General features: G+C 35.4%; 1 protein-coding gene across 1 annotated transcript in view; it reads left to right on the top strand.

The window, feature by feature from the left end:
* Positions 1-24,849, top strand: part of LOC116169645 (titin-like) — a 250,194-nt gene that overhangs the window by 20,169 nt on the left and 205,176 nt on the right. The window contains exons 2-3 of the mRNA XM_031485785.1: positions 2,432-2,483; positions 18,798-18,848. Coding sequence (XP_031341645.1) covers positions 2,432-2,483; positions 18,798-18,848 — 103 coding nt within the window. The remainder of the gene's footprint in view (positions 1-2,431; positions 2,484-18,797; positions 18,849-24,849) is intronic.

The raw sequence follows: 24,849 nt of genomic DNA, 5'->3' as shown, positions 1-24,849 counted from the left end.
CTAGTTAAAAAACTCGAAAACTCTTCACTTGATATCCCGGACGCAAAAAAGTCATCCCGAAAATTCAGCTTCTGGTAGCTGTGATGGTTAATTTCATTTTTTAAATAGGACTAATCCCCCCTTAGTTTCTTTGTCATTTTGAACGCCTACAATGGCGAACTTTTCCTAAAAATGGGGCTGTCTAAATTTTCTAATGGTTAGTGTCTTTTTCTCTACCAATCCCGAACGACTGTTTATTATTTCAAAAACAAAGCGATCAGCATTTTCCATCATAGTTTTACATCATGATGTGGTAATATTGTAATACTATATCCCTCTTAAAACGGATGAAATTTGATCCAACAAGTAGACTTCGAGGCTTATGCTGAATTTCGTTCTAATTTCAGTAGGTAAAATCAAAATTTGGTTAGCCTGGTTTTATCCAATTCTAATCTGAAGTCGTTTACTAATTGTGCCAGCGGTAAATAAAAAACCGCAACATGAATGATTTTCACTTCTGTAGAAGCACTATTCAGCACCTCTACAAACTTTTTAACAATGGTGCTCATGGCTCATCCCTTTTGAAGTATTATTAACAGTCATCCTATGAATTTTACGGGAAATCCTTTTGCGCAATCTACTTAGGAATCTTAAGAATCTTCTTAGAAACCTCCTTCAAATTCCTCGGAAAAAGCTTCAAAAGGCGTAGACATTTTCATTTTAGAAATCGTAAAAATGGCTTATTAGAAGTAATTTTAATGGTCTCTCTTAGCAATTTTGTTCGAAAACTTTTCGCAAGAAATACTTCGTTTCCATTTCTAGTGAAAAATAATGGCTAAATAAAAATGTCAATCCGCCGGTTGGAAAATTGTATTAGGTGAGTATTTAAATTTAAACGAGCACTAATTAATTATATTGCGTCATGAGTACCTACTACTACAAACGATTATCTGCCCTTCTCGACCCGTTGGGAACGATGGGATAACCCAAATCAAACCTATTAATTTCGGGTTTGATTGTTTGGTGGTTAGCACTTCATTTACTAATGACGTGGATTAATACCTATCGTTATTTGTACGCACCCTAGCAAATAATAAAAGTCACTTGAATTACGTTGAGATTATTTAATGCGATGTTTAAAAATCATTTATTACACTATAAACTGGAGTACGTTATTGAATTTTCTACTTCAATCTTGAACGTTTGCCAAATATTCTTTCTTGCTGCAAAATCGTGAAATAACTTGAAAATTAATATTTGTTGAAGCGATTTTTCTACTTTTCTTTTCAATTCGTGCGGGCTCAGTAAAGAACTAAATAACTACTCGTATAGAATTATAGATACAAGGTGCGGGGAAGCTGTAAATTCCCTCCTTGTGGCACACTGTCACATTTTGAGGTTTAGTAGCGCAAATTCTCTTTTACCGGAGTGTAGTACAAAGGATCTCTATCTGAATTTTGTTGATTTTGTTGCTGATGCCAAAAAGTAGTGGAAACATATACTTATTTCCATGCATTCATACAATGGCATGTCTCGAATTGAATAACTACGAATTTTACAGCGCTTCCTTCATAATAAAGAAGCGGTTTTATTTATTGCAATTTTACTGAGTGAACTAGCTAACGAAATTCATCAGTGTTAAAATTCCGCCACGAAAACGATTGAAATGCTCGTTAAAAATAGTCAATTTTAATGCGTGTTACAAGTGCATTTTTTTTTATTTTTCTACCTCGAATCGTAAAAGGTACCAATAATAGTTATTTCACTACATAACTATACCTAATAGATTTATTTCGTTGTTTCATTCCATTAAAAAAATCATTGGGCCTTCAAAAAACTATCTACGCTACTACACTTTTCCAATGTATGGTCCCTGAGGTATTTTTAGCGCATTAGGAAAATGAACGCTATTGTCCGCACTTTGTCCGTCTGTACTACTAGTCCTCCACTTTAACCTTTTTCGTTGTGGTTTCTTTGGATTTGGAGTAAGTTAAAGTTGGTAATATCTCTCCGGGAATCTTATTTGATTTGAGTTTAATCTTAATCCTGATCTTAAGAAACGTGATTGGTTTTGACACTATCTACTTGGACACGCCCACTACCCAGCCAATCAAATGTGAACACTCGGATCAAAAATAATCCCGTGTTAACACCGGATTATTTTTTGTTCAACGAAATTGCTATACATTGTTATACAGGGTGATTTTTGTCAAAGTTGCATTTTCCTTTAAATAAAACCTGTATATTACTGCATACTTTTATTCCTTGGTCCGTTTTAGTGTCCCGACAATGAATTTTAAATATGTGCGTTAATAAACCCACATTCTTTCACCCACGCATTAATGGCCCACCCTGTATACACATATGCTTTACACAATCAATCGAATAGTTTTCTTGGAATAAATAATTAATTGAGTTAAATAGTAGAAACTAATACTTGTTTTTTTTTCAGGTGAGTCAACAATGCAATTCCAGTTTGTTCAATAAAATTCCTTTTTTGTATGGTGAGTTATTAACTATTCATTAATTATTATTGCTATTAATGTTACGTTTATGTGTGGAAGTATAGAATTGTATCTTAATATTTCGAGATTGTAATATTTTAAACGTGCCTTCGCGATTTCAAACAAAAGGTTAACGGTACCTTCGAAATTGACCAATAATAACGGAATTGGGATCTAAATGGTATAGAGGAGGGGGACCACCGTCCAAGTTTTCAGGATCCTTTTGGAGCTTGACGGGCCAGGTGTTAGTTTCCGCTTTCCCAATGCTATTTATTACTAACGTCTTCCAAATACAAACGATTAAAGTTGATTTTCCATTAACTTTCACTATAATCCTTTCTGCATAGGTTCAAACGAAATTTATTCCTTGAGCGCGATTGAACTTTTATTTTCGCACCCGTTTTATCACGGTTCTGCGTATATTTATATGATTTTAAGGCACTCGTCAGCAACTTAGTGAACGAAAAGTCTTCTTGACTTATGTTATATCGGAAAATTGTCCGCAAAAAATTCTTATCCCAAACTTTCTCGTGGTTCAAAACTGAATACTCAGTTAATCCTCCTGGATTAATCCTTACCCATCTTTTAAATTTACAAAACCACCCACAAAATGGCGCTAAGTAATTATCTTTAACAATGAACGAAACGGATTCGTTCTGCTTCGCCAAAAAAACTGCCCGAAGCTCATTCCTGAACAGCCCATGTCCGTTTAATATTGCAAATTCAGCGCTTCCCCTGGCTGGGCTGTCGTAAGCACATAAAACCTATTAAGATTGTATTATCCTTGGCTAACGCCCGACAGACTGGGGCCGGTGGCCCTCCGTCGTGCATATAAATGAAATTGTGGCCATTTTATGTTGTAAAAACCTTCGAAACTGACGGTAAACCTAATTTTAGATAACGCCGTTATGTTTTAGCACAACTCCGCCGTTGACCCCGTCATTTCGCAATCCCAAATTCTAAATTCCCGAACCCAGTTATAAAGTGGATCACTTTTTTTACTTCGTATTATCCGCCACATTTATTTTCAGACAAAAAGTCGATGTCGTGCTTATTAAATCTCGATTACATAAACCATGAATAGCGCTCAGTGATATAAGCGAATATAATTATTAATTACGTATGTTAAGGTATGTAGAAATGATGAGGGATGAAGGCGAATAAAATCGTTACCTTTCGGCGGCGCATCAAAAACAAGTGTCATTATATTCCCTATGTTTTCCTGCATAAGACAGGTTTTCTGAGACAAGGGGTGCGTTGCTTTGCTTCCCGTAGATGCACTGCAAGTTAAATCAGTGGCGTAACTAGGTAGGTGCCAAAGGTGCCGCGGCACCGCGCTCTGAAGGCGAGAGGGCGCGCCAGAGGCGCTGAAGTACCGAGAGCACTAAGTCGGGATGGGCAGTACGTGGTGTGCCGTATAGGTCAGTCATAAAAGACAAGAACGGCAGTTAAATTCTAATAGTTTGCTTAAGTCGACTACAGGGTGCGCTGAAATCGAGGCTGAAATATAATGAAAACTAAATTTACGCTCCTTTAGGATGAACGGAACATTGTTAAAAAATTTAAAAAATGATCAAAGTCACCGTGTGAGATCCAAGGCATTTTTGTGAGGCAGATCAGTACTTTTATTAGCCAGTTTTGACTCCACAATCAATAAGATCTTGTCTGGAGCTACCATATTCCCTTTGTCGGTACCCACTTCTGACGCCCCCACAGTCCGCGGATGTATACAAAGTTTAAATCAAAACACTTGTACCACGCTATGTTAAGTGCCTCAATATGAATGGCGACTATGTTGAAAAACAGCCTAAGAGTGTATATAATAACAGTTGTTTCTTACACTTTCTTAATTTTTTATTTTAAAACGTCTGTTACTTTCTGAATGGCCCTTGTAGAACAAAGTTACAGCGGTGGGAAAGGGCTGCAAATTTAAACTAATAATAATAATACTTTATTTGTGATCTATGCAATAGTCTGTATTAGTGTGACCAGCATTTGCACCCTTATTCTAAGACGCAATCATTTTCTACGACTTGTACCCTATGTCATAGCTAAATTTGACGCGAGAATTGAAAACATGATAAATAAATGTATTTCTATTCTTCGTTGAGTGAAAGACTTCGTTATTCAAAGCATTATTCTAAAATTAAGTAGTGCAGTGCTTTTAAAATTTGGTGTAAAGTTTCTCTCAAAAATGTACAGTGTTTTATTACTTAGAGCTCAATGGTAACTAATAAGGCACCAAAACCTGATCCGGTACCGCTTCGAAAAATAGCTAGGTACCACACTGAGTTAAATACCCTTCCGGAACGAACGATTGCTCTATTTCTGCGTCTCTTTCTATTAAATTTTGTGGCTGCTTGTTGCACCCAAACATCTGTCTATGGCTGTGATTATATCTTCACTTCCATTTTATTATTCGATAGGTTAATACACATTGGGAAATGAGGGACAAGATATTTGTACACTGGTAAGTGGTAATTTTGTTTTGTATGGAAGTGGAATATGTGAAGTTATTTCGTCTTTGCTACTAAGTGAGTACTTTCAGCGCATTTTCCATAAAAGAGAACTCATTTTAAAAAATGGATCCGTTCAGGCCACGCGTAAATAAAAAATTTGCTGTGGCTAGTACAGATACCATCCGTACATGCGCGATTCTGTCCAAACGCTATTCAGCTCTCCCGTTGATGTCTAAGAATATGTGTACCACATTTGGTTTCAATCGGTTCAGTCGTTTAGCCGGAAGTGCAAGTTTTTTTCCGGGCGGTTACATGACTTTCTCGTTGTTCAAAACCGAATATACCTGATCTTATCGACGTCCTGGATTAATCCCTTCTCATTTTTTAAATTTACAATTCTACCCACAAAATGGCGCTAAACAATTAAAATGCCCATCTTTAATCATAAACGAAACGGATTCGTTGAGCTCCACCAACCATAAGCGCTTAAACTCATTCATAAAACGTCCACGGCCGTTTAATATTCAGCACTTCCTCACATATCACTCTGCGGGCACGTAAAACCCTTTAAGATTGTATTATCGCTCGCTAACGCCCAACGGATTGGTGCTATTAAACGGTCACGAGGTACATGGACATTACATAAATACATAAAAATACAGCATTCAGTTGTTTTTATTTCAGAAAACAAATGAGTAGCGAAAAATAATTGAATTTGTTTAATAGCAATGTGCCCTTTCATTAGGCTCTCTGATAGAGATATATTAGTACCTCTATACAAGAAAACAAAATGCTAATTTCATCTTGTCTTCAAGGTCTAATAAGAAACGTACACGTTCATTTGTTTTATTGTGATGTAGGATGTCTAGATTAATGTTACTGATGTCTAGAACAAACACAACACATATTCACTTACATTCGTAGCCTACCTGATTTGTAATAATTAAAATTCGTTTTCCATTTCCAAACATATTAACCCCTATATCGTAGAGGAGAGCCAAAAACGCTCTATTTACCAATGATGATATGAGACATTGTTTCCATGGAAAAAATTAAAACTTGATCACCAAGGGAGAAGTTGTGGTAGCCCAACGGAAGTACAATGAAGCAATTACAGACAGAACAAGCATTGGACATAACATAAATAAAAATGATTTTGATCGTCCTGTCTTGAGTTAGTTAAAAACTACATGGAACAAAACAACAGCAAAACCATAACCATTTCCAGTCCATGACGCTTGGAAGGTGTTGGTGCAATAAGGCAATTACAAACCATCGTGCATGAAGATTTTCAACTCGATTAAATGCGTACGCAAGGTTTAATTACTGTAGATGATTAATGATTGGGCTGACATAGAATTATAAACATTACGATATGCCGCTACCGCACATCTGCGTAGAAGAATTGCCGGTGTAATTTCAGGTTTTTGCAACTAATTTTCTGTTTTTATAAAGGGGCGAAATTCAAGTAAACCGTGACAGAATCGCGAGAGTGCACTTAATTTAATATTTACGAAGATATAGTCGGAATATATCTACTCAGGGGTGCTATGCAATTATCTGTAAAATACAATGTTTCAATCTATTTCTGAATCTTCCTCACGTTTACGCTATATTAAATTTTCGTTTTATGCAAAGAGAGGGTTCGGTCGCGGAAACTTTTTACAGATATTAAAGTTTCAGAAACCGTGGCAAATTGCTACATCTATCATGTAAGAAGGTGTTACACGATAGTGTTAAATTCACGTTCGGTCTCTGCATATTATATACCATTCTAATATGAAAGCTCATTCTACTTCACTCTTAAGAAAGTTTGTTCATGCATTTTTTATGAGAACGCTAAACTATTATTAACGATAATTTGATTAAAACGAGAATGTTTTGGTAAATGTTTCGGAGGCGATTGCGTGCTAAGGTCTCTAGCGTAAATTATTACATGTTTAGCTTAGTTTGTACAGTTCGTCCCGGACATTAAAAAACCATTTATTTAAGCGACGGAATTAACCTGAAATTGATTTGCATCAACGATTAATAAATGCTGAGAGATTATCTTTTTATCGTCTTTAAATCGGTGATCCAATCGTTAACCATTTTATGTAACAAAATCGCTAGAAATCGAGATGATTTCCCAATTAAAGAGTAGGTATTTGTGATTCTCACTTGTTTGGCGATTTCTTGTCCTGGAGTGTCTTGAATAGTATAGTCGCCCAACCACGGGGCAAATAAATTTGCATTTCATGCATTCAGAATTTCAATATTCATGGCTGATCTTGAAATTTAAAGTTTAGGCTACTAGACTAAATTTGACAGTTTTAACTTGAAGTTTGAACTTGAACTCATTGACTAATACCCTCTTGGGGGTATTAGTCAATGAATTAATCTCAAAATGTTCAACCTCGAAATTCCAAGGTTGAAATTAAAAGTTTAAATCATGAGACTAAATTTTAAAGTATTGTAACGTGATTTATTAATTCGGGTTCGATTTATATCAATATTTATTAAACAAAACTAAAACACTATAAAATCCGTACAATTTATATCGATTATTTATATCACACACTCGAAATTTATATCAGCTTTTCGCGCTCTATGTTTCGTCCGTACTCGATCATAGGATGTTTCGCAACCATTTATACACGCAAGCAATGTAAGTCCAGTACATTCTCGAATGTTCCTACTATCGCGCGCGTAGAAAATTCCAGAGCGCCAAAGGCGACGTCATGTCTGGAGCATTTCCGTTACAGTATCAAGTCTCAACTTTAGAAAAGCTCGAGATTTGTATATCATGGAGTTTGAAGTTTTGAATTTTAAGCTTGGGAGTGTCTTGCAACACAACTTTCATATTCCCATTTGAATTAGACAGTTGAACCATCGAGACTAAATTTTGAGGTTTCAAAAGTATAGACGTCTAATAAATTTACTTTTTATTTATTATTTATTTATGTTTGCCTTTTTTTTGAGTGGGCGGGGTTTTGAGCTAAGACTTTTTTACCAAACCAACCCACTATACATTTACAAATATCCATGCCCGAACCCTGATTCCAACTCTGAGGTTCAACTCCTCTGCGCCGCACGGGCCGGCACCTCGGACCTCTACTCTGCCTATGTTAGCTCGGCATTAAAACAAAGTCGTTATTAAATTTTCAAGCAAAAGCGAGAGTTCAAAAACCAGTACAGAGCGAGCCGAATACGAGTTCGGCACAAACCTACACAGGGTAGAGGTCTAATGGGGTGAGTAAATATTTGGTGAAATTCCTCTTGCATGGCTAAGCAATAAAATAAATTTATTATCAACCTTTCACACTTTCGGCTCGCTCGGCATTAAAATAGACTGGTTATTCGACTTTCAAGCAAAAGTGACAGTTCCAAAACCAATGCCGATCGAGTGAAAATTTTAATTATGTTTGGCTATTTTCCTTGCATCCCTGACTCTTCCATCTAATCCCAGCTGTTGAAATTGCTTAATATCTTGTATTAGTTGGAAAAGAAGAAAAAAATCTTCCTAAACATTACTTTAATGCTGAGACGACCAATAATAAATTGACTACAATAATTGAGGAGAAATTGGACTTCAGGTGTTAAAATCGGTTAACACTTGCAGGGTGTTTTATTTTCGACACTTTCATACGATCTCTCCATAATTGTTCGTGTTATCAAAAAAGTAATGTGTTTTTTTTGGGTCAAACTTACAAGTTACAATAGTAAAATCAAAATCTGAAAGTATTTGCTCGCTTAAGAGCTACGGGGGAAACTCAAAAATTTATTTTAGATGTCCCTATATTTTCCTAGTTAAAGGAGATCCAGTAAAAGTTGATTGTTGAATAATCTGCCGCTTTCAAAATAAGTATACGGGGTCAGGTAAAAAAGTTATTGGACCTAACCTCATTCTTTTAAATCGAACACCCTGTATATTTTAATCTAAAAAGATAACATACTATACTACTACTAAGATACCCCGTATAGTTATTTTGAAAACGGCAGATTATTGAACAATCATTATAAAGAAACTTTTGAATTTTAGCTCTTTTAACCAAGAAAATATAGGTTCATTCTGAAATTCACAATTTTCTTATTCTCCCCCGTATCTTAAGAAAGCAAATATTTAGATTTTACCACTTTAAGTTGGTCCAAAAAGGGCACAACACGCCTACGAGGATAGGTACTCTATAAAAGTATCGAAAATGGGACACTATACGTTGAAATCATTAATTTATAGTTATATTCACGATTTGTAAGATATTAGGTTCATTTATATTCATTCATTTGTTTACCATTATTAAATTATTATATTATTAAATATTTTAAATTATACAGAGTGCGGGCACAAAGTAGACGCCTAAAAAATTTTTTTTAATTGAACGATCTGTATTGGGTTCCAAGTTCTAATTCTACGTGAAGTTATAATCTTTGTTAAATACAGGGTGAACATTTTGCCTGGAACTCTGGATATATCTTCAACACATTTTTTTAATGAAGCTTTTTATGGTATCCAAAATTATAAGAAATTTGCTACAAATCTACGTACTTTAAATTTGTGGTCAGTGGTGTACTTCTGCATGGTCAAGGGGGCAATTTTGTAATGGCACTAGTTTTCATTACATGTTACTAAATAGTACACTTTTTTGGATATAGCAGAATAAAAAACGTATTATAGTAAATAACCACATTTTAGAGAAAAATAGTTGTGTTAATTTTCTAGTTTGATGATGTTTTTTAGGTTGTCATATTTAAAAAAGCTCGTCATTTAATAGTACCTCGCAAAAAATAGCGCTTTCCATTAAAAAGTGAGCCTTTTTTAGTGCTGTAGACGCACGCCGCTGTAAATAATGTTTAAGCATATAAATTTTTTATGATTTTTGATACACTAAATTGCAAAACAATGTTTTCTTTCAATGCAAACTAGGGAAATTATACAACTATTTTCCTTAATTTGAGTCTTTCTCTTAAATTTATTACCTATGCAATATAATAATTTTTTATGTTGCTATATCCAAAAGAGTGAACTCACTAAGAATATGTAACGTAAACTAGTAGTGACCATTAAAAAAATATACTCCCCTTCACCATACAGAAGTACGGCACTGACCGCAAATTTAAAGTACGTAGTTTGGTACCAAACTGTTTATAATTTTTGGATACCAGAAAAAGTTTCTTTAAAAAAGTTTTTGTTTTGAAGATATGTACATCCAGACAAAAATGTTCACCCTGCATATGTAAAAGCAAGGAAATAGTTATACTTTCAAAAAAATTCGAATTTAGTTAATGTCGAACATGTTTTCTATCCAATATTTAAAAAAATATTTACAGTGTTTTCTATACAAGTTTCTTTGATAATTTCCTATACCTATCTTCAACAATTTTTGAAATATCTTCATTTTCTTGGTTTTGTTGGATTTTTATATACAATATTTGGCACACCAACTTGACAATAAAAGAACGAAGTACGAATTTAATTTACTTCCTATTCTCATAGATTTTTTATTATTTATTTTATTTATTTAAGAAGCAATAGGCCAATGCTTGTAAAGGCGAGATGATGTGGGGTCGGCAACATCTGGGTGCTATCCCCGAGCATGTTATACTAACGTGGTGATTATGCTTCTACAGTTTTAATCCGATTGTTTAAAATGTTTTTTAAGTGTGTAAATGGTTTCAATTTTTTAACAATACACGGCCTATGAGTATTCAAGTGCGTTTAAGGGTTTTTAACGTTTTAAAGCTGTTAACAGCTTTTAAAAGTAGATACCAGTGTAATGTCTTAAGTGTTTGAGGATTTACGAATCCTTAAAAGCCGACTCTTTAAACGTATCTTTAGCACATTTTTGAAAAAAATATGCTATTATATTCATTATGACTGGCTGTCCGGCAATTACAATAGCTATAGTGGAGAGGTGCGGACTCTATTTTGAGTTGGATTACTCGTGAGATCGATAATTGTAAACTTTGCTAATAAAATACTGATCTGTACTACCAAAAACGCGCTTTCATCATGCATAGGCTGATTTAAAAGTTGTTTAATATTTGAGAGTGCCTATTTAAGGATTTTATGTCTTTGTTATGGGATTCTTCGAAACTGTTATGTTATCAAGAGTTTTCAGGAGCTTTCAAGATGCGTGAGCTTTAATAGTCTTTAAAAGACAGTAACGACCTTTAAAGAGAATCGGATCTGTATGCTCTTTAGCAAACTTTCATTCATATCACTCTCTGGTATAACTGAAAATGATGGTACTCACTGAATTCGTTGCCTTGATTATAGGTATTTATTATTGTAATTAAATCTAAGAGGATTACATTGGATAAGTTTCTCTTTAGTATAGTAAACACCCCCATCCTTGTTACAATTTACATAAGTGGCACAGTGTGCTTCGTTCAGTGACTCACATTCAGAATCCTTCTGTTATTAGTCATCAATACGTGGAGTCCTTATCAGGGTATGAGACATCGCCTCGATATTGAGCAATACCTTCACTAAAACAACTACATGTAAATACGTGATAAAACATTATAACGAGGTTGTAAAATGGACGCCAAAAGTTGCATTGTAATTTTCCGCATACTTCACTATGTATTCATTAACAATAGATGGGGGATACGCCCGACCAATTCCGTCTGGGGTATACGTCACGCTATTGTAATTTCTCTAATTAACTTAATTTTATTCATTGTCTGAAGGATTTTTAACATTTATTTTTCCAGTCAGTTACCACTGTGGTTCTTAGCTCTAGACCTCTAGACCTAGACAAACAGACACAGACACAAACACAGATCTTCCTGAAACTTTTGCTCATTTAACCAAATCCAGTTTTTGTACATTGACATCAAGTGTCTGCACAAAGGGACGCGTACTTTCCTCCAGAACAGAAACTAACAATTCCCGTCATCTTGATGCAGTTTTCATTGTAAAGGGGAGAACATGTTTAAGATGTTACCACTTACGCAAGTTGCCAAGGAAGATTTAATGATTACATCCCATTCCGAACTTCCAACGTAATTAATTCGAAGATTCCTTTAGTTTGAATGAAAACTTAAAGTGAAGCGTATTTGAATTTACATATTGAATGGATTTGTATGGAGATTGGTTAAATGTTTAAACGTATTTACGCAACTTAGTACTTTATTAAAACACTGCCTGTATTAATAATCTAACCGTGCTATATCAGCTACTGTGTTTAAAATTGCACAATAATTTAATAAACGGGCGGCGGCTCATTGAATAAAAAGCTCCTTTAATCAGAATTTCGATTTCTCAAATTTACAGTCTAATGGTTATGCTAATTTATGTGTTGGTTGGGAGGCCTGCCAAATTATAAAATTATTCGAATTAAGAATTTGTCAGAAGCTAAACTGTGCTGAAAGTCGAAATTTTTCGTCGTTTGATTTGGCACTTTTACGCAATATGAAATTATAAAGCAAATTGTACTTTTTGCGTATGCTTGCTATACTTTTTGTTTCAATAGCATAATTTTCTGCTAATTTTTTTCGGTATCTACCTAAACTGATTGTTGTGATCCATCCCACCAGTCTCAAGCGTTTATTTTATGCTCTCGATTTTGCTTCGCATGTCTGTCTGTATGTCTATCCTCGTTTGCGTGTAGGTCTTTTAAGGTTTGTAAGCAATCGTCCCTTTAAAATTTAATTTTTAAGAAAGGTTAAGAGCTTTTAAGGGTTTTTAAAATTTGTTTAGAATCTTTAAGGGTTTACATGTCTTGAGAGCCTGTGAAAGTCCTTGTGAATCTATTAGCACATCATTATAATGATGAAGAAAGTCCTTTAGACCAGTCACAGCTCGTCAACTTTCACTTTCACTTAGTATAAATAGGGTCGCATTTGTATTTTATTGATCAGTTGATTGCTCATGATGACATCCTGGCTGTCGAAACGCTTTCGAGGTTTTAATATATTATTGTGGTTTATTGGTGTTTTTGTTAAAGCGCGGCTTGTTAATGACATCATATACCTTCTCGACAAAAAACAAATCTAAGTATATTTTGTAATCGTAGCACTCTAGCAGAGCTTTCGATACCGTAGATCACTCATTATTATTGCTCAAGCTAAACCTTTATGGTATATGGGGTGTGGTGCCAACTGGTGTTCGTCTTATCTATCTCACAGGTAGAGATTACATTCAAAAATGGCAGAACCACGTCAAAATTCTTATCGTCTCCGTTGTTCGTTAACGTGGGAGTACCTCAAGGATCAGTTTTGGGTCCCATTCTCTTAATACTTTTTATCAATGACATTGTTATGTTTCTAAATTGCTTAATCTTGTATGCGGATGACAGTACGGCACTAATCTCTGGTAAAAACTTGACCGATGTTCAAAAAAAGGCTTGTGAAACACTAGGAAAACTCAATAACTGTTGTAATTTTAATCGTCTATTCCTAAACACAAACATAAATAATGGATAGTGTTACAGATCAGAAAAATATACATACCTACCGATCATAATTTTAGAAAATCTAAAGAATAGGGAATGTAATAATTGATCGATGTAGAATTTTTGTTGACATTTGTGAGTGCAAAAAAAAAGGATGTGGTATTTGAAAAAATCCACTTTTTAAGGTTTGAAGCGAGGGATAAACCACTTCGCGAAATCGTGTCAGAAATTTCAATAAAACATGCGAAATCCCTTACTAAATCGCTTGCGAAATCCGCGAATTCGCTTGCGAAATTGTTACATTTCTGAGAACTTTATTGCGATTGCACCTACAGTTGAGGGTGTTTCTTTGATTATAGTCGATGAGCAAAAAGTATTTGAAATCTGTTGCAGGTTCTAGCACTCGCCGATTATTTCGCGAAATCCCTAGGACATCTTCCTAATCTTTTAAAAGCTGCGAAATCCCTAACTATTTCGCGAAACCCCTTACAATTTCACGAAATCTCTTCGAAATCTCTTGGAAATGCGCGAAATCCCTTAGGTACAATTGCGCGACGATTTCGCGCAATACTGTCACAATTCTTAATGGTTAACCCCTCGGTTTGAAGTTATTATTATTATCATTCTCATCTAGCATCAAGTCGATGCTTCCAAGTCAACAGAGTATGGCCCACAAAAAAGCACTCCAATGTTAAAAATGTTGAAAAATCTTGAATAACTTGAAAACCTTTGATTCTGAGTATAGGGAAATGTGCAATAAAATGGAAATGCATTAAAATACAGGGTGTTCTATTTAAAATATTCACATCGGGTAAAACCGGAAGTGGAACGATCATAATATTTTCTTTCGATAGATCATAGCGATCAAAAATAAGTGATCGTTTAGTCACCTATCTAATATTTCTGGATACCCTTTAATAATCGAATTCTTATTTTTGTGTTCTATACTTGGAATTAAGATTAAAAATGCTTTTGTAATAACTTTTAAATTTTAATTCTATGGAAGAAAATGTCGTATATTTCCACTGGTATTCTCTATTTTTCCTTCAACCAAATTCGCTGCTGATGCATCTCTTCCGAAACCCACACGCAAGACAAACGGTTTTTCTCGCTGTTTTATTGTACCTTTATTGATGTTAGTTGCCTAATTTACTTGATGTGCAACATTGTTGCAAATTGAAATACGACGTCCATTTACGCCATTAAACTATTTGTAAACTAACATGTTTCGAATCAAATAAGTAATTACTCACGGTTTGCGGTATAAACAAACATTGGAAACACATTTAATTTATTCCAAACCGATGGCATAAAACGTTAAAGTTGTAGCGAAAACAAATTCGGCACGTCTAAACATTTTCATCAAACGACCGTAGCATCTCGCATAAATTATTTAAATGACTCGTACGTATTATAATGTTAAGCGGTATCAAGGCGTAGGTTAATTATTTTCAAGTATTTTCTATTCGTGTATAAAATAAAATATAATCCAAACACGCGCCAATCATCACCGTTTGCTCGTGCCAAATTCCGCCGGGTCTGCCAGATCGTTAGTAAGATCGTACTTTTCTAATTAATTTTTTTTAATTGCCTCACAGTAGACATATTGATACATGTAGCGTACTACGAAGAGCGATGGGTGCAATTTGTTCTTTTTTTCGCAGGTCAAAGTATTTTTATTACAATTTCGCGCTTGGCATCTAAGAAATATTGTGACGTATCTATTAGGGCCGAGCTGCGTGTGGCTTTTCAATATTAATTTAGGTGTAGAAAACTTTTAAGTTAAATATTGCTAAATAAGTTTCAGCCTTTGAGTCACGAAAGGTATAAATTTTCATATAATACGACAAAGTGGGCGTTCCAACCGATCTTAATTATACCTTTAAGGCAGAAGTGTATGAAATTAAAATTAATAGTTTGCTATTATACTCTCGCCCATTTTGTCCGTCACTCGTTCTTTGTCCACTTATTGGAATATTGATGTGTGTTTATTTTCGGCTATTTTAATTCGATATTGATTTAGTTTTAAGTTCAAGAACGAATTGCTGAAGATATATTTCGACTTGACCGACTTCGAACGGTAGTTAATTTTTCGCTCCCCCTTTTAAAAGCGTATTCTTCATTAAATTTTTAATCACTTTCATTTATTCGTATTTATAAACTCACTTTATGCAAAATGGATCATTAAGTTGATAACTTCACGTCGAAAAAGATGAAAATTTTTACTTGAAACTTAGCCCTTACACGTAGTCTGCGAATTACTACTAGCGCAGTGGTTTTTAGATACTTTTACACATAAACTTTGTTTGGTAGAAAATTTGAATGCATATTCAACAGATTTCGCAATCCTTGTAACCATCGCAGACATTGGAAATGATAACCGTATAACCTATAAAGTCATAATTAAACCCTTCACACAGAATAATCTTGCTCCACTCGCTCGCAAGCTCGCTCGTGTCGCAAACATGCACTTTCTGAATAATAAGCGGCGTAACATGCTTGTAATACTATCACGGGCGATGTGCGAGAATTTTCAATACCAATTAACAAAACCCCTGCGCGCACTGTTAAGTAAGTACCGTCTTGACAGTATCCGCGACTTTTCCTGAATCTACCGATTGCAGTCGAGTACGGTGCAATCTACACTAGACGGCGACACCACTGTCTTCTTTTCTACTCGGCAAACCTGGGAAATTCATACTAATACAAAACATAAGCATTTCCAAAGCTAAAAGTAATCGTAAACGATTTACAAAAAGCGCATTTCCACTACTTGCATTCATTTCCCACTTGTAAGATGCAACTTCTGTTAAAATCGTAAAAATCCGGCCACAAATATGAAAGATAGCGTTGCATAGGTACAATTCATTTTTGACGTGCTACATCAATTTCAATTTATAAGAAGAATTTTATTTCAGTGCTTTCATAAATAAAAAAGTTAGCATTGCGCATGCACAAAACCAAATTTTGAAACTGGCGTTAGATTTTCCTTTATTCCAAGCGCCTATGTATCAAATTTCATTTAAATACTTCCATAAATAAAAAAGTTGGCACTGCGCATGCGTAACACCAAATTTTGAAACGCGTTAGATTTTCCTTTATTCGAAGTGCCTATGTATCAAATTTCATTTAAATACTTTTATACTCGCTTTTATAAATAAAAAAAAATTATAAACGATTTCTACGTCTCATCGAACGAGCGGACGGACGGACAAAGTGGCCACAATAGCGCATTTTTTTATTTTTGTGGAAATGCGCTAAAAAGATAATAAAAGTTAAAAGAAAAGCCTAATGCAACATGAACAAAGTACATATATGTACGAGTATTATTATAGAATATGAATATTTCTTTAAACGAACGAAGTTTTATTACCTATAAACAATGAATAAAGAATCTGAATTATTATTCAATGCTATAAACAATAATGCCAAATATGCTTTAGCGCAATTTCGTTTACAGCCACATTTCAGTTTCAGTTCTTGACAGGCGCCAGGCGGCACTGACTTCTGGGATTGTTATCCATAGTGGCAGTATAATCTTGCTTCTTATTGTTTCTTTCACCCAAAGTCACTGGGGCCTTCATTTCTTCGAGATGAGCAGAAACCCAAATAGGTACTTGTTGATAAAACGCTCATTTATATGCAGAAGAGTTGGAGGCATCATATCGGGATTGTGATTTCCATGATAAAATATTTCCGGAGGGCGTTAATTGTATCTGCACCACCTTCATACATCGTAATAAAAATCTCTTTAAAATATTTTTTGCGCGATCGGTCATTTCTGACTATTTACCATGGGTGTTTCCATGACAGTACGTAGAATTTACCAGTTGCTATGATTACGACGACGTCAAAATTACTTACCGATCTAAAAACAGAACAGCAAAAATACTTACCGACGCCTTTTTAAAAATCAACAGTCTTACATTACATTTAATCTTTAATTATTGTTAGGTACATTAAACGTACAATTTGTGCTGTTGTTTCCTATGGCAAGACGCTCATAAAGTCATAAAGGAAGTGCAAAGCTAGTAAACTACATCAGACACATGCACATTTTTATGAAATTATTAATTCAATTTTGACAAATAAACTGGTTACCTAGTGATGTACACCATACCACTTCGATCATTTCGATTTATTCTGCTCGTTAATTTCTTAGTGCATATTTATATTGGTTGCATAATTTTAATTTCGATCGCGCAAAAAATGTTATAAGCACGTCGAACGTTAAGGGTTACCGTTCTCAGACAATAATTGGAGTCGTCGCTTCGCTCCTCCTCCAAACAATTGTCTTCGAACGGTAAAAATCCCTTACCGTTCTCCATACTTAATATACTATAAAATAAGATTTGTGAAGGGTTGATCGCTCAATTGACAAAGGGTGGTATAGTCAGTATGCCAGTTCAGTTCAGTTTTTACATGCGTTAAAAGAAGTGCTTTTAGACCTTTCTCTAAATGAAGTTGTTGAATTACATCCCGCGTAAGAGCCATCCAAAGGCAGAGTGCCCGGCTACGATTAGGACCTAATCAGAGCTGGGCTGAGCGTTCTAAAAAAAACCGCTCGCATCGAGCACTTAAAAGTACGCGAGCGCTCGGGAAAAGTGCTTGTGAGCGGAAAAAAACACTCTCGAGCGGCGCTTAATCCTTCATCAGCGCTTGAGGGCGGTTAAAAGCGCTCACGAGCAAAAAAAAAACGCTCAGCGCATTTTCCATGCATTGATCAGTACTTCCCAAGAGGGAATAGCTATTGACTTTTTCTTATATTTTAATAATTAAGAAAGTTGATATTGCGCATGCGCACATTAATGGTCAGGATTTTTTTTTCGCTCAGGTGCCAGAGCTATAAGCTACCGAATTCAAAAAGGACGAACTAAATATATTGAAAGCTGTAGGAGTAGTTAAAACCTCGAGACGGACAGACAAACGGGCGGACGGACAGAGAAAGTGGACTCAATAGCGCACCCAACTTCGTTCGAAAATGCTTTAAAAGTTAAGAACTGATAAAGTCAATAAATTACTGCCAGTTGCAAAATACGAAATATTAAATAAAGGCTCCAGTAAAATGAAGAAAAAATGCGAAGGGCAGTTATAGCAAAGGTTATGGAAAGCATACAGTCTTTGGTTATAGGTTTAAAGTGTGATGAATAGAAAATGACGGCCCATCCCTAAAAGTTTGTTTCGCGCAATATTTAACCTTTTACAAGATAAATTCTCTTCGACCCCAATCTTTTGTTTAAAGTTGTTATTTAATATGCTATGCTAATTTCTAGCAATATTACCAATATATGATGCAAATGGTGTAATAAATCGAAACAAATTAGCACTTTCTATCTTAGTACATGAATATTCTTTGCATTTAATGCTTTTAAAGTGCACAAACTCTAATTGAAATCAACTAAACCTCAATCAATTAAATAAATTGTAATAAGTAAATGTTTAAGTTGGGTAGTTAATTAATTCTTGTTTTTTTTCAGGTGAGTCGAGTCAATACGGTTGCGGTTTACCTAATTGGATGGTCTGGTCTGGTAAGATTTTAACCAACTATGATACGTTTTGGTGTAATTTTAAACCTGGCTATATTATTCTCAAATAGAAATATTACATTTTGAATTTGGCTCTATTAATGCGATTTACGCACATGGTTTCTTTTTAGTATTTGTTCTATTGTTTCATCTCTGTTTACTCATCACACTGTGATCTTTTTCGATTGTTCACCATTCAAACTATTGTCTGCATTCGTCAAAAGTTTAAAGTAACAGTGCCATAAGTTTCCGTTGATGATGTATCAAAACGGTTCCTAAATGGTACCATGAAAGTTTACTTTTGCGAATGAATTTCTCCATATTTTTATTATTATGTAAATTAGTGAACTAACGTTAAAGATGGTGTCTTTAATGGCGATCCATTTCGGGTTATACCCCCATTCCCCCCAGTATACAAGAAATTATTCGGTTCAGTAGTAAGATTGCGGGATGCATGGAGAATGAGAAAATTAATAGAAGGTTTATCTTTATAACGCTTTGATGAAGGATGAAGGAACATTGGAAATATAAAATTATGGGGCATTAAAAAGGATTTCTAATTTTTCTTCAAAAAAATAGAATAACCTTGCACAAATTCAATTTCATCCCACCTTTATTTTATTTTATTTTTCCCTTTATCTTTGAGTGGGCGGGGTGCTCTATCAACCCAACCTATTATACATTTACAAATATCCAGGCCCGGACCCGGATTCGAACCAGGGACACTTAGTACCTCAGCCGAACTTCAACTCAACGGGCTTAACGATTACCTGGTAATTTTTGAATTTTCTCATCCTCCATGCCCCTAAGTATTTATCTGAGGGTGAGTGCTACAAGGCGATATTTCGAAACTATTTTAAATATTTTCATGAAGTTTTGGTTTCCTATAATAAGGATATGAAGGGATAAATTTGGAAGCATACGAATTATTGTTTAATGTATACTATTTATTAATATCTACCTTTTTAAAAGAACAAATTCAATTCGCCACTTAAAGTACGAGTATAATTGTAGTTTCAATCATCAAGATTTAAGAAACCATGAATAGAAACGAAATGTCTTCTTTGAAAAAGTTTTTTATTTAAATTTGTTCAGGATTTCATTCAAGATAATATTCAATCTTCATTTAAGTTTTAAAATTCGGATTTTAGGATTCAAGCTAAAAGACTTGCTTGTTCGAAAACCAAAATCTTTTTGCTAATTTCGCCAATACCAATACCAATCCAATTCGCAAAATTACTCTAAAGAAAGAAATGTATTGGTTTAAGATCTGGAGACCATGAAGCCTCCTCGCTTGAAACATAGCGGGTCCGTTAACTTGGCCCCCCCCCACTGAGAGATTTCATAGTCGTATTATTTTGAAATGAATGCGCTCGTTATGCGCTCCTATGCGCCACCGATAATAACTTTTGCGCCATTATCGTTTTTTAGAAATCCGAAAAAACATTTGGGGAGGGCCAAGTGAACGTAGCCCCCCAGTACGTATTTTGTCCCTTGTAACTAAGTCACCTGATACATTTGGTTATGCACTCAATTGCGCCACTTGAATTAAAGCTAGCGCCATTACGGTTAAGCCGTGACAGATTTTCAAAAAGTGGGGGGCCAACTTAACGTTTTTAAAAGTTACTTTTTTTTAACATCTTTTCATACGAAATTGTACTCTCAGGTATGCGCTGAAATGCGCCGTAAAAAGATATCTTTGCGCCATTATTGTTTTTTGGTTATCCTTAAATATATTGGAGGGGGGGGGGCAAGTGAACGAAATCCCCCATAACGCATTTTGCTACCGGTATTTGTGCCACTTGATACATCTGGTTATGAGCTCAATTGCGCCACTTGAATTAAAGCTAGCGCCATTACGGTTAAGCCATAAAAAATTTTTAAAAAGTGGAGGGTCTAACTTAGCGTTTTCAAAAGTTATTTCCGGAAGTGGGTCTATTTTGAAAATATTTGACATCGATTCGGCCTTCGGAGTAACTCCTAAATACAAATTTTTAAAATTCCTACCTATTTTACTTTCTCAGAATCGTTTAACTAAAGCTCCCAAAAAAACACCCTGTATAGTGTTTCTGAAACACTATAATGGCGCCAAGATTTTTGTTTACGGCGCATTTTAGCGCATGATGAAAGGTACGATGTAGTAGAAAAAAACATGTTAAAAAACGTAACTTTTGAAAACGTTAAGTTAGCTACCCCCTTTTTAAAATTTTTTTATGGCTTAACCGTAATGGCGCTAGCTTTAATTCAAGTGGCGCAATTGAGCTCATAACCAGATGTATCAAGTTGCACAAATACCGGTAGCAAAATGCGTTATGGGGGATTCCGTTCACGTGCCCCCCCCCCCCCCCCAAATATATTTAAGGATAACCAAAAAACAATAATGGCGCAAAGATATCTTTTTACGGCTCATTTCAGCGCATACCTGAGAGTACAATTTCGTATGAAAAGATGTTAAAAAAAAGTAACTTTTAAAAACGTTAAGTTGGCTCCCCCACTTTTTGAAAATTTGTCTCGGCTTAACCGTAATGGCGCTAGCTTTAATTCAAGTGGCGCAATTGAGCGCATAACCAAATGTATCAGGTGACCTAGTTACAAGGGACAAAATACGTACTGGGGGGGGGGCTACGTTCACTTGCCCCCCCCCCCAAATGTTTTTTCGGATTTCTAAAAAACGATAATAGCGCAAGAGTTATTATCGATGGCGCATAGGAGCGCATAACGAGCGCATTCATTTCAAAATAATACGACTATGAAATGTCTCAGTGGGGGGGCCAAGTTAACGGACCCAAACATAGCGGTCCCGGAAGACGCATCCACATACATGAAAAAATTTATCCTTTCCCACGACAATTTCGGCATGCGAACTCAGTTTAATCACGATTGAATGTGCGCCATAATGGTCTAGTGGTAAGGATACTCGACTTTAATCGGGCGGCTCGGGTTCGATTCTATGCGTGAAAAGTTTTTTTTTTTTCAATTTTATTTCACAAAAATACGTATGTATCCCGGAGTTGGACATTAGGTTATTTGTAGGGTGAAGGTCTTTTCAAATCGTTTGGAAAAGCAAAGTTGTACAAAATGCTGTGGAGCTTTCTGAAGGGACAACGCGTCTGCTATTTACGAATACGCGGCCCGAAAATATCTCACCTATAAACACGCACAGCTATAAAGTCGAGTATAAAGTAATGAGGAAGAGCCGCATTTTTATCCAAATTTACTTTCCATCAATTTGATTTATTCGCTTTTTTATCTCACTTGTGATGAGAGATTTGATACTATTTTGTAGCGCATGTTTGGGTGAAATAGAGGACCAATAATTTTATCACGTAAATTACCTGCCCGGACGAAAAATTTTGGGGGTCTTTAACTAAGAGAAAGATTTTCATCGCCCCAGTATCGGGGCAGTTGTTTGCTCACATTCCCAAGGAATTGTGCATTCATCCGTAAAGCAAACGATTTTCGGTAGCTCGGGGTTATTTTGAATCTATTTAACAAGACTGGATTCTACGATTAGGATAGTTGTCTTCGGTTAGTTCTTGAACAATCTGCACCTTACAAGGGTAGAATTTTTGCACCTTCAGAGCTCATCGTGCAGTTTCTCGCGAAGGTTTCTGCAATTGTCAATTTAAAAACCGCGCCTGTTCTACTTGAAGATTGCGCTTCCGAACCGCAAATGAAAATATGTTTAATTCATTCGGCTAACGTGATTTTAAATTCAAAAAATGTAATTTTCGTGCCAAGAAATACTAAAAACGCTCTAAAAATGTAACAACCGATTAACGATAACGCAATTATGTGGTCATTAATCATTTTGGTTTCTCGTCGAGCCTGCAAAACGGTTTTGGCCATTTAATAGAATAATAGAAAAAATATATCGCCAATTGAAAGTTTTAAAAGCACCACCCTGTATAGTGTGCTAATGAATATGTCAAATTTGTTAGTTTTATAAACTTAATTGGCTGAAACGACGCCGACGTGTTGAATAATTGTTAGAAATCTATCCCCGTTAGTTTTCCATATAATAACCACGCCACTCTTGGCCATTCTGTATTTAGAAAATAAATTTGAAATTGTAGACTTATTTATTTAAAAGAAAATTAAATATGGGTACAAATTGGACGGTGTTTGAATGTTCATTTGGAGCGTTTTGAGTGGAAAAACACATTTCTGGTAAACAATGGAGCTATGTAAATCTACGGAACGGAAATAAAGTGAAAAAAGCCCGAACTGTCGGGCGTTATGATCGAATCGATAAAGTGCAACAAGTGTTAAATAGGAGCATCAACTTACAAATTGGTATTAATGGCTCGAACTTACACACATTGATAAGCATTTGATATGTAAATGAACCCGTTTGTTAGCATTCTGTTACAGGTTTGGGTTAATTATTACCTAACGCATTTTTACTCGGAGATTATATAGTTACTTTTTAGCGCATTTTTGGTAACAAAAAGGAGCTTATCATTTCACTTTGTCCGGCTGGCTGGCTGGCTGGCTGGGCGGATTGAAAAACTTTTGATCTAGACATCGTAGAGAGGTCCGTCCGGTTTTTTGCATTATCTCCGTCTTGTCGAGTTATTGGCGCAATGGACATTCATTAAGCCCGTAGTGGTTGCGTTTAATTAGAATTTGCGAAATAACTAACGCCGCTTGAAAACTTGTCCGTGCGTATATCGATTTTTGACGTAGAGGAATGGCTTTTTTATAAAATATACTTTTGGCATTGCCTAACTACGGTCACTAATATGACTTATCTAGGATAACTACTTCAAGGTGAAAACTAATCAAAATCATAACACGGTGATGAGTTTTACAGTTTGTGGTATAATTTTGGTTAAAAATATCGTATCCAGGTCTGAGCGGTTTTTAGCGTAACACAACGAAGTTGAGGTAACGCTTATGTGCTCGTGTTTCCGTCTGTCCGTCCGCCCGTCCGTCCGTCCGTCCGTCCATCGAGATCTCGGCCCCTGGGACACCTAGAGACTTCGGGTTTTCGCTAATTGATAGCTGCTATGGTCTATATTTGCCCATTTCAGACAGTTTTATTGCACTCTCTATTTTGCGCAGACTGCGCATTGCCAACTTTCTTATTTATGGAGATATTTCTTTGAAATTTTAACCACAGATGCTTTTAGTAAAGGCAAACATTTCACACATAGTAAAAATTATGTAGACATGCGCAGTGACTGCGCAATGCGAACTTTCCTATTTACTGAGATTTTTCTTTGAAATTTTAACCACAGATGCTTCTAGCATAGACCAAATACAATAGACTGTGCACGGCGTAATGAATCATTGGTCGCATAGATGGCGCACACATTAATTACGATGACCTCAGTAGCGTTTTAATTTTATTTCGCGAATCGTGATGCTGTTTTCCGTTCATGCAAAAGCGTTGGTTACTCGCCTTATCATGTCAGCTACAGGAAATGTTTTTGCAGAGTCAAATTTCACAGTGTAGAAGCTACCGTTATATTTTTTCTACAACTGAACCGATTGCTTTTAAGTTCAACTTTGTCATGTGTGCGAAATACTTTTTTTCATTGTTGACGGTTTCGCGCACGTTGTCAAGAGCAACCTTACTTATTAATTAACCGTTTAAAAATCTAGTACTTCGCGTTTCGAAATTCGTCAGAAAATGACAGGTTTTTTTGACAGTTGTAGAAAAATAGGTTTTTTATAATAAAATAAAACAAAATGGAAAAGTGTAAATTTCAAACTGAGTGGTTGAAGAAGCTAGATATTATCTTGGGGTCGAAAATTTAACGACGAGAAGGTGTTTTGCGTTGCGGTAATAAGTATTTTAAGAATGTATCCATTTTATGTTGTTACGTTGTTTAAAATGTTATTAAAATTGCAACGTCTATGCAGTTACGTTTTAACGGTTACTTTTTTTTTTTAGATATATTGCCGTTTATGTATCTCATCATTCTCATCTATTACAAAATAAATATTTTTTGCTTAATTTTGTATGGAAATTAGTTCTTTAAGGTCTCGAAATGGT

The sequence above is a fragment of the Photinus pyralis genome, unplaced genomic scaffold (assembly GCF_008802855.1).
Source record: "Photinus pyralis isolate 1611_PpyrPB1 unplaced genomic scaffold, Ppyr1.3 Ppyr1.4_LG4, whole genome shotgun sequence".
In the NCBI taxonomy this organism is placed as follows: Eukaryota; Metazoa; Arthropoda; class Insecta; order Coleoptera; family Lampyridae; genus Photinus; species Photinus pyralis.
Note: the sequence above shows the minus strand (reverse complement) of the source record. Positions and strands in the feature narration are given on the sequence as shown.